The 18679-nt window shown below is 37.6% G+C and overlaps 1 protein-coding gene across 3 annotated transcripts in view; it reads left to right on the forward strand.

Annotated features, from left to right (window-relative positions):
* LOC149251415 (phosphoinositide phosphatase SAC7-like) overlaps positions 1–18679 on the forward strand; it is a 321376-nt gene that overhangs the window by 137146 nt on the left and 165551 nt on the right. For all 3 annotated transcript variants that reach the window (XM_089459423.1, XM_089459424.1, XM_089459422.1), the window contains one exon: positions 12010–12109. In XM_089459423.1, the coding sequence (XP_089315549.1) occupies positions 12010–12109 (100 nt within the window). The remainder of the gene's footprint in view (positions 1–12009; positions 12110–18679) is intronic.

Consider the following 18679-nt stretch of genomic DNA (forward strand, 5'->3'; position numbering starts at 1 on the left):
CGATTTCTTTTCATGCATTAGGTACGGAGAACCCCGAAAACGGGTGCTTGGCGGGTTCGTTGAAGGCATGGGGAGAGAATTTTTTTTTTTGAATTAAAAATTGCAGATGCTAAAAAATTATTATTTTTTAATTAAAAATCACAGAACCTAAATGAATGTTGGCTTGACCCTCTATTATCACTGGAGGCAAGTCATTTGGCTGTTTTTCGTTGGCGGCAAGAACTAGCTCCATTTCCACAGCGGTGAGCACCGGTGACAAACCCACAACGTCCATTTTCGCAGCAATGACCACGACGTCCATTTCGCATTCACAGTAGTGACCATGGGTTGCAATCCAGGATATCCATTTTCGCACAGGTGACAACACTGATAGGTGAAGAATCCAAACAACGCACAAGAGCTTGTGACTGGTCAATGGACAATGGCGAGGTGTTTACAGTTTGGGTGCAGTTCTACAACAAGACCGCGGGTTTTTTTTTTAGCATTTTGCCATTCTGTAGTTTACTTGTTATTAACAACTAACAAGTAACAACACATCTTGATATTTTTAGCCACATTTTTTGATTTTCATAAACTAGTTCCACTGTTCCAGACTTGCACGATTTTCATAAACCAATTCCACTGTTCTAGAATCTTTTAAATTTTTTTATCTTATAAATTTATTTGGTTGTTGTTACCGTTTAGTAAACAAGCCACTAAGTAATTGAATATTTTTTAACTGTGAGTATACCTCTAGAGTCAGGAATGATGAATTTGTTTGTCTACTAAAGGATTCTACACTGCCAGAGCCCCAGGGTTACAACTTACAAAATCTTCACATATTATATTCAAGGTTTCTTTTTAAAATCAGAAGTGCAACATGCAATCAAAATTTATTGAATTTAAAATTAAATTGCAAACCTTGGAAAGTTTTCTCTAGATTCTAAGTGGGGAGAGCAATATTTAGATACTTGTCAGATTCATCATCTGAAGAGAGGGAGTATAATGCAGCACAAAGGATTCATGTCAGCTTATCATGGTAAATACCATGAAGCCTCAAATTTCGATTCACCTTCTGTGTGATATACATACTTTCTATAACTAATTTATAACAGTAGTGATTGTAATCCACCCTATACCATGTGAATGTGAATATAAAACTGCCCTAGTTACCTATTTCTTTGAATATAAATGATCGGAGATTGTGTAAAGAAGGACTCCGGCAACGAAGCGCTGAGGACGTATTCTCAACTGCAACACGCAGGCTTTATCTATGGTATTTATGTGTTAAGCGTTGCCTTGGTTTGTAACTTGGTTGCGTGGTGACCTTGGCACTTGTGTATTAAGTGTTTGCCTGCTAAACTGTGCTTTAAAGTAGATTGTCAATTAATAGCACCGAATTGAATTCGAATTCAATTATTCATATTAACAAAATTTCACTGCATGCTGCTCAAATGAAACTTATCTTGATTAAAAAAACAGGGAGAAATACCCATTGCCCCTTCTATCTGAAAACATATAACGATATATAGAAATGTAAAAAGATCAGCTAAGAAATGTACAAAAATTGTAGCCGGAGGCTTCATTGAGAAAACCTATTTAACATAATCCATCACAATTAGCTTAATTTATCTGGACGTGCAAAGTAAACTCTGAGACTATGCCTGGAATAAGCAATGCTTATGTTTAAGTGCCGTGAAAACTGTAACCTGCATTCTGAGTCAACTGGGTCTTGAATCGATGTAAAGAGGGTGTTTCATCACCCAGTTCAAATCCAAAAACATGGTCACCCAAATCCCATCCCACTCATTCAAGTGGGTTGACTTGTCTGCATAAGAAACTTTGTCCCTTGCAGATATTGCAGGTACAAGGCTTAAACGAATTTGACCCCAGTCGCATCTTCTCACGCTTATAAGTTTGTTATCGTGGGAAAGTTTGTTAATTGACGATGTATAATTCTCTGAAAGATCGGTATATTTTCTGTCTATCAGCATATTTTCACATGAATTTTGCCTTGAGAACCCTGTGATACCATGCTATGATGTTAAACATATCTTGAATGATGGTCATTTCTGAACATTGTAAACCACTGAACTTCACATCCTAAACATTCATTTCTTGTGATTGAACAATACGCCGATTGACATGATTCGATCCACATTGGATGGCATTTTCCTTAAAATTTTTGAAATCTATTGATATGGTATATTGGCATGTTTTTGTGGAGGAACAAATATTTAATGCTGGTGTAACTACTCACCACCGGTTCATTTGACAACACAGTTTACATAGCGCTTGAAGTATTTGGATAATTGATGTTGAAATTTGTCACCAATTGAAGTGCTTTAAAATAGTGAAATCTGTTCCAATTCACAGTGGTATAAACTCTGATATCTTATTACCTTTAGATGATCGTTGTTCACTTGCATCTGTTCATTATTTTATGGTTCAATCTGATCTAAAAACACAGAGATAACATTCCTTGAATGCTGATCATATTATTCACTAACTATTTGGGTTGGATTGCTGTTCTCATTGTCCTTTAGCGATAATAGTTGCTTGGCATTTCTCTGGTCTATTATTGCAAGAACACAACTCTCTGAATATGATCTTCTAATGATGACAACAAATCCTTGATGATTAAGATGTTGTGAACTAATTAGGAGTGCTTACTTAGCTAGGACAAATACCTTTTATGGAGCAACTAAATCATGTTTTATTGTTTGAACGTTATGATACATCTAAATCGTACACTATAATTTCAGTTTAGTTTAATTAACTATTACGATGTTGAGTATAATGTTACATAAGATTTCGTGATTCAAGGTTAATTGCATATATTGGATAAAGTTGTCTAAGGAGAAATGGGAAGGAAAAACTTGCAAATTTTCTAATGATGATAACTAATGATAGATCATGTGATTATGGCCAACTTGGTGCTAGATAGATACTTATGGTGGTTGAGAGGAAGTGTCACAACAAGGGTAAGAAATCAGTAAGAAGAGGCAACCTATTTTAGAACATAATGGAAGAGTTTGGTATAATCATAACATGGTACTCTAAAGGTATCACCATAAGGTCTATCTAAGGATGATGCACATAAAGAAGAAAATATTGGCAATCAACTAATGAAGTTGAATAATCATGGTAATAATGAAGGTCATTTTTAAGGAACCTGGAAGGTATAATAAAATAGAATGATTGGAGGAGATAAGTTGTGTGCATGACAACATCTATAATAGTTTTCCCTCTAATGGGAGAGCCACATTGTAAAGTTTTCCATAAGTATATGAATTATGGATAACAAGATGTATGATCAGGCAATTTTATTATGTTGATGTCTTAAAACAGGAAATGATAAACGGATTACATTTGGTAGCCATCTTAATGAATTTATTTATCGGGTATTACCCAAGTTGGAGAATAGTAACAACATTTTCAAAGTATATCAATGCCATGCTTTTAAGATAGGAGGAAAAGAAACCACAATGACTGAAGGTGAGAAATTAAAGTCAAATGAAGTGAAGAAGTTTCCATTTTTGAAGCTAGTAGACATGGAATATTAGGGAAGCAAGGCTAGGAGAAAAATAAAAATATATCTATGAATATCTAGTAGGAGGAAATGAAGGGATGTTCTATCAAGAAGAAAGTTCTTTTAAGGGTATTGATGAGCGGAGCGAGAAACATGATTGGTAATGGTCATATGGTGTAAAAATATATTAATTTTGAGATAGATGATTTAAATAATGATTGTATAACTAGTAATATCTTAACAATGAATTTCACTAGAATTTCCTTGGGGAAGGAAGAATATATGACGAGAGATTAAGACTCAAATGATGAGGCTCATGTGAAATTTAACAATGTAATTAGATTATTATACCTATGGTGTAAAGGGTCAACTTCATAGTTGAAAGAAGTGGAAATGATTATTGAAAAAGTAATTGGTATCTTGATGAAAACATAACACTAATAACATTGATGAGATAACAAAGATCCTAGATGGATGTTGAATAATCTTAGTTCATAGTTGAATGTTTGTAAAGTAAATGAAATTGATTTTTTTTTTTTTTTTTCCTTATGAATCATGATAAGAATGCTTATAGAGTATTATTCTATAAGATGTTCTTATATTGATGATGTTTCATGATATGATGGTATGAGGGTGATCATGGACATGTGGTTCATATTTATATAGTCGTTACAATAGTGATGATGTATCCTTATGACGAATGATGATATGCATAGGCATTATGATGTTATGTCAATGTATATTGACATATTCATGTACTACGTGATGATAGTTATTTAATACTCATGATGGATATGATATGCATAACGTGGCATAGGAATTATGATGCTATAATATGAGGTTTATTGATATGTGGTTCATTTATTATGTGAAGTCATGATATGTCCTTGATGCAAATATGTTAACGTTATAACTTATGATGGTATTTCATGAGGTGAAGCATGTGATAGTTGCGTATAAATTTATGACATGCAAGACTTGGCATGTGGATTATTTTTTTTGTGATACTATGATGGTATAGCTAATGCATTCGTTGCATGTTGAGGTGTGATGATTGACAAGACTCCACAAATGGGCTGGTTTATTTGATGATCTCGTGTGAGCTCATATGCACGAGGGAGAATAAATAACACCATATGGGCTGGGGACAAACTCAATCAACACTACATATGCCAGTGATTCCTTTGTCTTGTTTAGCTCTTGATGGATAGCTCTTGAAGGGCTATGGGGCCATCTTGAGGAGGCCAAGTGCCTGATGTTCTAGGCTAGGTGCTTGTTATTGGATTGGGATGCCGAAGTTTGGTGGGGGTGTAAAGACTTTGATGCCTGGGGCTGTGCGCCTTAGTAGTTGTGGAGGGAGTGGGCCAACCTTGCGAGATGCCCGGAGTCATTGAGTACTGTACTAGATGCCTGCCTTGGCGTAGATGAGGTCTGAGTCAGGCGCGAGCCTTGGGGCCAGCCTTGGACTAGGATACAGACCGGGTCAGGCTTATGCCTGGTGCCGAAAGTGGGAAAAAGGACAGAGATTCCTTGGGATTTCCCGGGTGTTGTGAAACTTTCGATGCCTGCTGGTTATACTAGTTCAGCAGAGGGTGTCCACAACATGAAGTAATAAATAACAAAATAAAATGATAACTAATTCAACTTAACTTCGGGACGAAGTTCCTTAAAGTGGGAGAGTGTGTAATGTCCCTTAATAACAAATAATAAATTATAAAAATAATAAATACTAAATCCCTTAATAATAAATAAATAATAATAATAATAATAGAAACAATAATAATAATAATAAAAATAATAAATAATATTAAAAAAATACAAGAAAATAAATAATAAACAATGAATAAAAATAAGAATAATAAAAAATGAAAAAAGTAATAAACAATAAATAACCATACTAAAGCTCTAAATAAAAATAAATAGAATTAAAACAAGAAAACAGTAAAAAAAATCAGTAAAGCTAATAAAAAAGAAATAAAGCAAGAAAGCAATAAAGTTGCATGTAGACACATGGAGTGTGTGCATGTGGTTCCCCTTCCAATGTTTGTTTTATTTATTAGATGGTGAGGAAGATGGGAGGCATTCCATCATTCCAGGATTCTATCATTCATTCTCTTGGGAGAATAGTGTTCTAAGACAGAGGAGTCACTGGCAGTAGTACGTTGATTGAGGGTCGGGGGTGGCTAGTTGTAGCAAGTCCTTGCGCAATTGAGCCTACGGTTGGGTGGAGAGTTGCCCCCAAAACCTTGCTACAGTGAGCAGACTTCAACTGAAATCACAGGTAAGTGTCTCTACTCATAGTTTTGAACTTTGATGTTAATTAGTGGATAATTGCATGTTGATTATAAATCACTTGATTAATCTAATTAATTACATGTTTATTTTTGGGCTGTTACACCTGCCACTTGCTAAATGCCTCTCCATTCAGGCTGGTGCTTTTCTAGCCACAAGCGGGTGACCCTAAAGCGATTTTCTGCTGTAATTCTTGTTTGAAAATGTTGATTTCTGTAGCATCGGACGTGCTCTAGCCTCGAGATTTTGCAGAGAGGCTAAGACACATGCATTCTCCAAAACCCATAAATCGTTTGGGAAAATTCCACCTAGAGATGGTTTAATTAAAATAATTAATCATTTTTAATGTATTCCTAAGTTTAAACCTGGGAAATGTGATTGATTAAAGGGTATTTAAATCTGGTGTGAATCTTCTAGATAAAGACGAGGATCAACTCCCAGTTAAAATTAGCCCTTGATTATGTTTTAATCTTGGCCGTTGGTGCTCCAACGAGAGATTATAAGAAGGATCTTGATGGGAACTTGTTGAATACACTGAGATAGTGAGACCTAGAGATCAAATTTCTAAAGAGTCGCAGTGCTGAGTTGCTGGAGAGAGATCGAGTCACCTTCTTGTAGTTAGGGGCGGGGATAGACTGGAGGGGATTTTTCCAATGTTGCACTAATTGTTATCGGGATAATATCGGCGCGAGGAAAAAATCGGGAAAAATCGTAATAATTGGGAAAAAATGGGTAATAATCGGGAAAAAATCGTTTGGTACAAAAATATTCATTTTTTTTCAATTTTTTTAATATCTAAACCATCTACAACATAAAATAAATACATCGACACATAAATATGATAAAATAACTAATGTATAAGATGTTTAATATCATTTCTAGTGCTAAAATCACACATAACAGTGAATCATGTCCTGAATAGTAAGTCCTGACTCCCGAGTCCCAACTCAACCTCAAAATATCAACAAAAAATATAATAATGTATCTAATATCATGAGTCATAATGTCATATACAATTAAATGAACCAAATAACTAAAGTCTAATACTACTGATTTTCTTTGCCCCTCTAGATGTAGCTGTTGGTGGAGTTGGCAAGTCGCAGTGGACTATGGAGTCTGCTGTGCTCTAGAAGCTGAAGAACTAGGAGCTACAGGAGGTAGACCAAGTCCTCTACTTGTGATAGGGGTAGCTTGGGTCACCTCCTTCTCCTCAATATATATATATATTTTGATCCCCACGATTTTTTCGAAAAAATCGCCTATAAAAAAAAAGTCCGAGTACTACTCGCGATTTTATCTTTTTGCTGAAAAAATCGCGAAAAAACGATAATATTGCGATTTCAACAACACTGGATTTTTCCAATTCTGATGAATGCAAGGCAGTGAAGGCATCGAGAGGTCCAGACTCCAGAGAGGCAGCGCAGTGCCATGCAGATGCAACACAGTGCTTCAGAGGGAGTCTGAAATTTTGTTGGGGAGCAATCGATATCTAGTGCCGAAAGTCGGAGTGTGAGATTGGAGGGCTAGAGAGTCGAGTTCCAGTCAGCAAATCGATTCGCTGGAAGGGTGACGCAACTCCTAGAAGCTGTGATGTAGTGATTGTGTGAGCCCACGCAAAGGCAGCGTGGGGCTAGCCATCCAGAGCCTGGATCAGAGTCGGATCGCCAGTGACAGTGTGAGAATATTTCTCACTACCTCTTTGCTAGTTTATTCTCTGTATCAGATTGCCAGTTTGGGCATCTAAAGGTTTGTACTCAGATTACTACTGCATAATAATTAAAACCCTCAGCTACTGCACCGGTTTTCCCAAGTTGGGTTTTTCCGTGGACGTTTGTCCAAAAACAACGATGTATTTGTTTGTGTGTTTATTTCTCTCCTGTGCAATATTTTGTTTCCATAGTATTTTATGTTGTGAAGGCTACAATAGATTTTATTTCGATGTTTACTGTGTAACACTGTAAATAACTTGATTCAGAAATTAACAAGTAGGAGAAATTTAATCAGTTGTTGCAGTAGGGAATCAGGTCACCAATTTTTCACAGAAAACTCCTATAATTCCACATCCTTATTCATTAATTCGAAAGGGTATGGATAAGGGTGATCGTCTCTAAGCCAAGATTACTTACCAAGTCCTTTACAACAAAGTTGGACTATGAACCAAAATTGAATTAGTATCTACCTTAGTTCTCTTGATTTGAATCTTGATATGGACCAACTTCATCATCTCCTTCTCTAGAGGCTATTCAGATTCACTTCTCTCTCCGCTGTTATGTAGACAATTTCCTTGTCCACATTGTGTTGGAAATAGTACCAAGGAGAGGTTTTACTAGGCATTTATCCCTTTTAGCCTAGTCGAAACATTAATAACTTTTGTCTTGATTACATTTATGAGTTATATTAATGTAACGGGTGGAAATGATACTTAAAAGTGTTGTACCATGTACTTTTTCCTAATATTAAAGTCACTTGTATTTTATAAAGTGACTTTATGTGTAAAGTACGAAGTGTACTTTTCTAATATTAAAGTGAGGTGAAAAATCACTTTATGAGAAAAATAGAAAAATGTACACAACTTGAAAAATGTACTAAGAGACTTTTAAATAATGGAGCCAATGTGTGAGGGGGGTCAATTGAGAGAGTTAATCTAAATAACACATCTTAAGATTTGGAGATTAAATCTCATCCATTGGATCCTAGGCTTAGGGCTTCAGTCTTTTCTAAGGAGACAAAAGAGGAAAAGGGAGGCTCATTCTTCACTTCACACTGAGAGAAAGAAATGAGGAGAAGAGGAGAGAAAACTTCAAGGAGAATTTGCAGCTGAGAAATGAGGGATCAAATTCCATGGAGAGAGGAGCTAGGACACGAATTTTGAGGAGGCAGCACACAAATCGAGGAACAACAGCTTGGATTTCAAGGAGAGAGAGGCATGAAAATCAAGGAACACAGCAGCCAATTTGCAGCATGAATTTCAAGGCACCCAGGCATGAAATTCGAGGGAGGTTGCTATGCTGTCCTGGCCTGAAATTTGAGGGAGAATTTTGAGGATTGCTGCTACAGGCAATGTGAATTTCGAGAAGGCTTCTAGCTGTCACCTGGCACAATTTTCGAGGCCCAACAGTCATCTTTAGGCACAATTTTTGAAGCATTTTCAGCACAGAAATTGAGGCTGAGTTCTACACAGAAATCAAGACAGATTTGGCACTGATTTTGATGCAGAAATTTTTGTGCATAAAAGTTGTGAAAATATGAAAAATCAGTGGGCACAAATTTCCAGATTTGCATTTAATGCTTCAGCTGCTAAGGGAGATAAGTACTGTGTTTATTTTATGTACTTAGACTAAATTTCTCAAGCAATAAAATCCTCCTTTGAAGACCGGTTTTCCCCAAGAGGCTGTAAGGTTTTTCCGGGGTCACCTTGACCAAAACTAGTGTCTAACATGCGTAAATGCTTGCTAAAATTTTGTGTTAATTTTCAGTTGATAGGAAAGTGAAAAGTTGTAGAAGTGCTCTTTGAATGTTTATAATTAATGCATACTGAAATTTATATCAGCATGACAAAACATGTGGGTAGGGCTTAAACAACACATACAAACTTGTAATATGGGTTAAAGGTGCAGATCATAATTTTTCTACACATTGAACTTGCTTTTTATTTCTTTTTCCACATCCACATCAAGGAGATATTTCTTCTTGAACTGCTATTGCTTGTGGTACTTGGGATTCAACATTGGATGCAACCTACAATAGTCTTTTTTGGTGTGACCATTAGTGCTGCAATGATCACAAGGGTTGTTCGGGTCCTTGTACACATGTTCATTGTTGGAAATCTTCTTAATTTTCAATTTCTCCTTTTTGCCCTTATTGGAAGCTCTTTATTGGTTGGATTGCTTAGAACTACATGGATACCCCTTTGGTGTGACCATTAGTGCTGCAATGATCACAAGGGTTGTTCGGGTCCTTGTACAATGTACACATGTTCATTGTTGGAAATCTTCTTAGTTTTCCATTTTCCCTTTTTTCCCTTATTGGAAGCTCTTTATTGGTTGGATTGCTTAGAACTACATAGATACCCCTTTCTCTTGTCATATTCAAAGTACTTATTTGGAAGCTCCTTATTGGTTAAATTGCTTAGAATCACTTGGATACCCCTTTCCCTTGACCATATTCAATATATAGGGCTTTTATAGAGGCCTCATCTGTGGCCTTAGGCTTGAATAACATAACTTGCAAAACCCTAAAAGTGAAAACCCAATGAGAAATGAAGGGTTGGGCCTTTATTCTTAATTAATGGAGCGTACGAGGCAAAATACAAAAATTATAAAGCTTATTGCAGAGCTATTGTTTGCTGTAGTCTCTTACAGAGCCTTTTTGTTGTTCACTCTGCTATTTATCTACTCTTGGCAGTTGCTTTGCTATGAATATCAAATCGCTATCATGAGAGCTGAATGCCTTTCCCTTCTGTTGGCTCGGATAGGGTTTTTTAACAAACTTACTTGCTTTTAGGGTTAGGATTTTGAATTTTCATCACGATTCTAGAAGTGTTTAGTAGATTCCCATATGTTGCTAACTTCTCACATGGGTGAATTATGGTGAGTTGATATGGCTGCCATATCGATAAATGCACCATTACCTTGATGGGTCTATAACTTTTGCATATAGACACCGTTTGAGGCAAAAATCTCACTATTGTAAAGCTATTGACATGTAGAGTGTGGTGAAGACCTCTAGAACAATTGTTCCTGACATTGGAGATCCCAAAATTCCACTTTTTTCACCCTGAACCAAAGGACTTTGAGTTTTGGTTCCTATGTGTGGTTTTGAGAAACTGATCAAAAGTTGACCTTCTAGTTCCCTTATTTCCTTCTTGCCAATTTTAGAGCATCAATAATGCAATTAGCAACTATGTAAATCCATCTTGGATCACCCCTCCCCATTTTGGTAGGCTTTTGGTCTCCAAAATCTTTAGCCTTGAAGTAGATGAGAAAACAATTCCTTAGCTTTCTCTCTGAAGTGCCATGTGGCTTTGGTTGGTAGTTGTACCTTTAATCCTAGCTGTTGTAAAATCATTAGGTGATAAGCACAAGACTGAACATCAAATAGAAATTACTCACATAGATTAAGGATAAGACACCAAGATTTGTGGTAAACCCCTGAAAGAGGGAAACATCCAAAAGCAATAGGAAATCTGTATCACTGCTCAAAAAAGAAAGGAAACATGCAATACCATATTCTCCTTCATTTGGCATCACTCTGGCCTCTAGATATGATGGAAAAATCATTTTCCATGATCTTTAAATAGATATCAAGGTGACATGTCATGGATCAGGTGTTGTAAATACCAATGATAGGACTGTCAGATCAATCATGCATAAGATAGAATGGTGGCCATCAGATGCAAAAGTACAAAAGCACACTAAATAACACATGATGAACAAATTCAGCACTTTCAGCCATGTTGACAGCTTCAGACTTTGCTTCTTTTTATAGACCATCTTGTCTAGTCCTTTTAACTCTGGTGCGTTTTACTGTTTCAGTGCTTATGTTGATTGCTGAAAGTTTTTTTTTTTGTATTATTTAAATTCTTAATTAATTTTTCAATTTTGAGCTTTTGCATCTGATCTTATTCAGCTTCATCACATCGGCTATGTGTTACATCAGCATGAGGGACCTTTGTCAAGTTTTGTAGCTGCTAGCGTTTGCTAGTTTTAGTTGTCGATTTAACATTTTGGGATTGATTTTTTATTGTTACCTGAATTTGTTGATTGATGTGTTCGGTTGATCGTTTTGTGCTTTTGTTAGACATGGTTAGATTGTGCTTGCACTAGGTTCATTTCTTTAAAGTTTTCAGATATTTTTTCAAAAGTTTTCTTTATATCTTAAGTGTAATTTCATTTAGAAATATCTTTTTGGTATTTGGGTAGCGTCCTAATTATTTTTTCTTTTCCTTATTTGTTGATCCGACCATCTGGTACAAGGTTGACTTAAGCAATAATAACAAATATTGTTGAATGGAGAGTTTCGTAAGCTATTGATGTTATATTCCCTTCTACTAGTTGTAACTATAGGAAAGGCATTTTTTACACTGTTATATATAGTAGTTGATAATAGAAATGACTGAAAAATATTTGTATTTTATATTTATGGATTGAATATATATTTCTTTGCATGACTCAATATATTCATCATGCTCATTGTATGTTTTGCAGCTACTTTTTGTTGTCTACTAGACAAGAAACACTCGGGGAACAAAAAGGTGTCATAAGAAGCAATTGTATTGATTGTTTGGATCGTACCAATGTGACACAGGTGATGTATCTTATAAGAATTTGACTTCATTCTTCTAAATTATGCACATACATAATGCAAATTTGCATGTTGAGAGAGAGAGAGAGAGTCCTTGACACTATTCAATGTGTAATGATGAATACATCTATACTGATATGTATCATGATAGAGATTAGTTGGGGCCACCACCACCATTTAACCATACAAAGGACCAATTATAATTCATAATAATGGTGATTATAGTGATTAACTATCAGTCACTTTATTAAAAATCCTTACCTAAAACAACCGAGTATAATATGTACTAATGTGAATGTTATTAAAGCATAAACTCTGTCACCCTCCCTTAATGGTCATGTTGAAAACAAATGCTTATGCCAGATTAGAAATATATCTGGACCAGGCTTGTTATAAAGGATGTCAGCAGTCTACCTCAGAGTTGTGTGACTGATCAATGCCTAAATATAATGATGGTGAAATTCAACCTTCTGTAAACCTCCAATCTTCTATCAACAATCTCCAACCCTGATGCTTCCTGTATAAATTGCACACCCCTCAAATGCATTCAAAAGTCAACTTTTGAAGCTGCTAGAAAATGAGAGAATGTTGAAAGCATGCCATCTAACTAGAATGGCCAGTGCAGAGCATGCCAAGTAACCAACCAGCTGTCATCCCATTGACTTGTTAGCCAGATTAGAGTCTGTTGTTTGGAAATTTGAAATTTTTTCCCACCTACCATTGACACATTCTTATTTTAACTCAAAACAAAATATTCCTTTTAACACCTCTGTAGCTAAGTATATCAATCTCGAAGGAACATGTCTCTGGGGCCCACCATATCTTGTAATGATTCCCGTTCACAAGATGTCTCTTAGATGCAAAGCCAACTTCTTGTGGCTGTTTTGATACATGCCACTCATTAAATGCAGCCTGCAAATCCATCAGCAAAATTGTATTGCCATGGCTGGCAATAACCTGGAAATTGTCAGCTCTGCATAGGTGGAGTGGGTTTTTTCTTCCACTTTTTTTGACCTCCTCCTTTTTCTTCAATCTTTTATTCAAAAGAATTTAAACCTGTTCGACCCTTCCATGACAAATTGGACCACAGAGTCTGACCCCGAGGGTGTCGAGAATATTGAACCCGTGACCTCTCAATAGCAAAGGTGCTTCAACGATGGGGACTCATCCAATTGAGCTAACCCTTGGGGCAAGAGGGAAACTAACTTATAAATAAATTTGTTTGAAGAACCATGGGATTAATGTTAGGATATTAGACACTAGGAGACTCTGCTTAATATGAACTTGCTCTATCGCACTATGGTCATGTGGGTTTACCTACGAGTACATGGTATTGTTCGTATGAATTTCTCACTCAGGTTGTGCTATTCTTGATAGTAACGATCTCCTCCTTAGTTCTTGTTAACTCCATGCATAACTGAAGAATCTTGAGTGAGTCAGTGCCGTGATCGTTGAGTTGAAGCGGTTACTCAATTGAAGCATCTTTGGTATTCTTAGCTTGCTCTTCTTATCAGTAAGCCTCTTGACTTTTCTTTTAAAGGCACAAGTGTGATGGGAGAAGTGATGAGTAGTGAGGGATAAGTAAATCTAGCAAGCAAACATTGAGCATCGAGCATTTGATCCATTGTACAATTGACTAAAGTTGATTGATGTAAGGCATATTAAAGCTTTTCTTTTTCTTTATGGATGTTTCCCTACTTGAGGGTTTCACCATGTATGTCTAGTGTTTATTTGTGGGTTTCTTTAGTGTTGTTACCTATGGCAATGTCAAAATTCAATCATGGTATTAGAGCCTTTTGATACAAGTTTTGATTAATGATTTAGATAGTGTTAATGTTAGGCAACAATGGTATGTTCTATGCTTTAGAGAAATTTTACTTCAATTTCTTTATTAGCCCAGTATCAATATTCAAATTAGCAATCACATCAACATGATAGTAAAATGCAGATAGAACATAAACATAAACAATAGAAGACAATCCAAGACAAGGACACAAGATGTGGCACCAGCTAGGGACAAACCCTAATGTGGGGAAACCCTTGATCAAATTTTCTTTTAGTATTCAGGAGTTCGACAGAGAGAGATAGTACAATTTACAAATCTGATAATTTATAACAACAACAAAAGAGCCCTAACCACAAAAGTCAACGCTGGTCAATAGGGCAGATTTGACCCTCAACAAATCGGTCAACTTCAGCCTCCAAACAACAAGATAAAACAATCCTCAAAACAGTGAAATTCACCCCAGTCAAAGTATGGTCAAACATCCCACCTGCGGTCAGCCTTAGCTGCAGTCAACGCTAGTCAACAATCAATGTTTAGCCTCGATTTTTGTGCCTAGAAATGCAGCCTGCCCAAACAGAGATAGCCCTCACAAAAAACACAGTGAAAGGAGGTCAACGCATGTTGGTCAACGCTCGGTGAAACTGTCCAGAAATTCAGTCTCTTGAAATTTCGGCCTCCTGAAATTTTGCTCTCCTGAAATTTCGGCCTCCTGAAATTTCAGACGTGTGGAGAGAGAGAGGCCCAGAAATCCGTACCCAATTAATGAGGAGAGAGAGAGAGAAGTGTGTCCAAATGAGGCTAAAGCATCATATATTTATAACAAACGTTGAGGATGAATAGACGTGACTGTTGGGTTTCTGAGCCTACATAAGTTTGCTGGCCGACCTTGACAATTTGTTCATTATCAAAATAAATTCATAACTTCATTTGTACATGTCAGAATCAGATGACCTTTAGATCAATCCTACACCTCTCGGAGAGAGGAATCCAAGAAAAATATCAGATGTCATAAATAAGATGTCCCATGTGGAGTTTGGTCCTAGTTGCCAATTTTAACACTCCCTCTCAACTAGGGAGAATTCCATTTGCTAATCCATCTGCCAATTTGTACTATCTCTGCCATCAATGCACTGCTTTGCTATGCTCTGCTTTGCTGAACTATGAAGAATAAGAAGTGATCGAGAATGTATCATACCATTTTCTATTGACTTGAAGTTAGTCCCAATCAAAGGGGAGTGTGTCATACCACTCTTACTGACCCAAAATCAGTTCGAATCAAAAGAGTGTCTCATACCACTCTTACTGACCCGAAGTCAGTTCCATTTGATCCCAGATCAATATCGATCATCCTAGCACAAGGAGTATGGTAGTACATGATACGCCCATTGGTAGTACTATGGTCCCTATCCTCATTTCCATACTCATTGGCCAGATGAGAGGTACTTCCCATGAGTCCCAGACTGCATGGGTAGGATGTCTCAGCAGGAGAAGGATGAACAACTCATCCTGCCTACATGTCGACAAGGGGTATCACAGGGAAAGGCTGAACCACTCACCCTATGGTTGCTCATCGCTCCAAGAAGTACCCCAAGCCACCTGGAGCTCCCAGATCTCAATGTCTATCTCATACAAGACTCTCATAAGAGGGTCTCTCCATGACTTCAAGTCGTTCTCGGAAGGCCATGAACTTGACCTTCCCTAGGGGCTTTGTCAGAATATCAGTGACCTGCTCATCAGTCCCAATGTGATGGAGCCTTATTGCTCCTCGTTGTACCATATCCCGATAAAGTGGTACCTGATATCTATATGCTTGGAGCGATCACGAAACATAGGATTCTTTGATAATCAAATCCCACTTTGGTTGTCGCCGAGGATTTCAGTGGTATCCAACACATGTCCAAACAACTCACTGAAGAGCTTTCTCAACCAGATAGCGTCACAGGAGGCCATAGTAGCAGCTATGTATTCGGCCTCGACGGTGCTCAAGGCAACTAATTTCTACTTCCTTCTTATCCAGGATATCGAAGCAGAACCCAATGAAAAACAACATCCAGTAGTGCTCTTGCGATCTACCACAATGCCAACCCAATCAGCATTAGAATAACAATGCAACCTCACATCTCCGACAGTGTATCTCAGTCCATGGGTGATTGTGCCTTGAAGATATCTCAGAAAATTCTTGGCACCAATCCAATGTATATGATGAGGCTCAACCATATATTGGCTCAATGTGTTAACTGCAAAACATATGTCAGGATGGGAGTTCACCAAGAACGTTAGTGCTCCTATGAGTTGACAATACTCAGAAGCATTTCCCAATTCAGGTCTAGTAGCACTACCACATAACTTCTTAAAGTTAAGTTCCATCGGAGTAGTCACAGGCTTGCAGTCCACCATCTCAAATCTTTCCAATATATTCACAACATATTTTCCTTGAGAGAGGAAAATTTCACCTGGCTTTTGCTAGACCTCCAACCCTAGGAAATAGTGCATCGGTCTTAGGTCCTTCATCTCAAATTCAGAAGCCAACTCCCTCTTACATTTGTGAATGAGAGGGTCTGCACTTCCATCAGCTCCATGCTTGATTTTGTAGAGCCACTTAGAGGTGACAACCGATTTTTCCTGGGGTCTAGGGACCACGTCCCAAACATCATTCTTCATAATTGATTCATATTCTTCATTCATAGCATCCTTCCATACTTGATGCTTCACGACTTCTTTGAATGATGAAGGCTCATTTTGAATGATAGTGCTCATTGCAGTCAAATATCCTTGATACCTGTTCGACTTCTTGCTTTCATGGAAAGTCCCCCTTGTGCAATGTGTCTCTCGGCATCTTCGAGAGTCTCGCTAAGCCATGAGGGTCTCCTTTTGGAGGAGAAAGGTTCATGAGGAGGAGGATCTATATGATCCATAGGTTCATCAACATCAGGGTTTGTTTTGTCCTCTTTTTCACCCTGATTTCTGATGTCAGCTTCTTTGTCCTTCCTTAGTATAGGAAGATTGTTGATCTTCCTGAGGTCCATATCTTCGTCGAAGGTGACATCATGACTTATTTCAACTTCCTTTTGACAAGCCACATAAATTCTGTATCCCTTAGAATTTTCACTACAGCCCATAAATATTCCTTTCTTCCCAGATGCACCCAATTTGCGTCTTTTCTCTTTCTGCACATGAAAATATACGGGACTTCCAGAAATTCTAAAATGAGAGACATCGGGTTTCTTACTAGTGAATATTTCTTCGGGAGTCTTGGAGTCCAATGCTAGATGAGGGCATCAGTTTTGAACATACATGACGATATTTGCAGCTTCAGCCCATAGGAACTTCGGAAGGCCTTGATCATGAAGCATGGCACAAACTGCTTCTACAATAGAGCGATTCTTCCTTTCAGCCACACCATTCTGCTCAGGAGTGTATGGTATTGTAGTCTCTCTCTTAATGCCACATTGCCAACTTCTCTGCAATAATCTTGGAATTCATTGGATTCATACTCGGTCCCATTATCAGTCTTCAATATCTTGATTTTATTCTCGGATTGGTTTTCGATCAAGGATTAGAAGTGTCAGAAATAGGTGAACGCTTCATCCTTCTTCTTCAAGAAGTAGATCCAGGTCTTGCGAGAATAATCATCCGTAAAGCTGAGATAATATAAGTATCCTCCCAAAGAGTTTACGGACATCATATCAGATATGTCAGAGTAGATCAATTGCAATATATCTATGGTTTTGCTATTACTTGAGGGGAATGGTCCCCTTGTAAGTTTTCCTTTGGCACATCTTGGACATACACCTTCATGCTCTACTTTGAAGTTTTGAACTTGGGCATACCGGTCACCATCTGTCTCACATCGGGTAGGGCCTTATAATGAAGATGGGCAAACCTCTGGTGCCATAGTTCAGATTGTAGAGATGTGTCGCAAGATATGGCTCCCAACGGACTTCCTCCAACTTGATACAAAGTGTCAACCCTGAACCCAAGAGTAAAAGCATCTTAAAATATCTTTTCCAAACACGTACCTTTCCATCGATAAAAGCCACCTTGAATCTTTTGTCTTCCATTGCGGAAATGGACACTAGTTTCTTTTTGAGATCGAGTACATATTGTACTTCTTGAAAATTAATAATCTTACCTTGATTCAATTGAAGGGTAACATTCCCTCCTCCCTTCACGGGATAGGTGGCATTGTCCCCAAGGATGATTTCCAAGTTTGTCTCCTTTTCTATCAAATTAGAGAGGGCTTCCTTGTATTCGGTGAAGTGCCTTGAGGCACCACTATCAATCAGCCAATTTCCCAGTGTCCGGAGGAGAGGCAGTAGAGAGGGCTGATGTAAGATAGTACTCTTTTCGCTTACTATTAACAACATTGGATTCTTCATACCTGGAGTTCCTTGATTTCTTGGATGGCCGACCATTTCCTTGATGTCCCTCATTCCTTTTTCCTTTTCCATTGGACCTGCCATTCCTTTGATCGTTGTTGTTGAAGTTTCCTCTGGAATGATTGTGATCATCATCATGCGATGTGTCCCTTCTCTTAGGACACTCCCTTGCATAGTGGCCAAACTTATTGCAAACAAAGCACCTGCCCTTCCTTCATCCCTTAGATCCAGGCTTTCCATGGAAATGACCTTTAGACCCTGCATTATTTCTCCTTTTGGCATGAGCGGAGAATGCAGTGGGGTTGCTTATATAAGAAGGCATTTCTTGCTCCACCATTCTTGTTTCTTCTTGAATGCATCTCGACATCAATTCTTCAAATCTTGGAACTCGATCATTGTTGAGGATGG

This window comes from Pinus tabuliformis, chromosome 7 (genome assembly GCF_031772625.1).
Source record: "Pinus tabuliformis cultivar Carrire ecotype Pingquan chromosome 7, CPIR1, whole genome shotgun sequence".
Taxonomy (NCBI): domain Eukaryota; kingdom Viridiplantae; phylum Streptophyta; class Pinopsida; order Pinales; family Pinaceae; genus Pinus; species Pinus tabuliformis.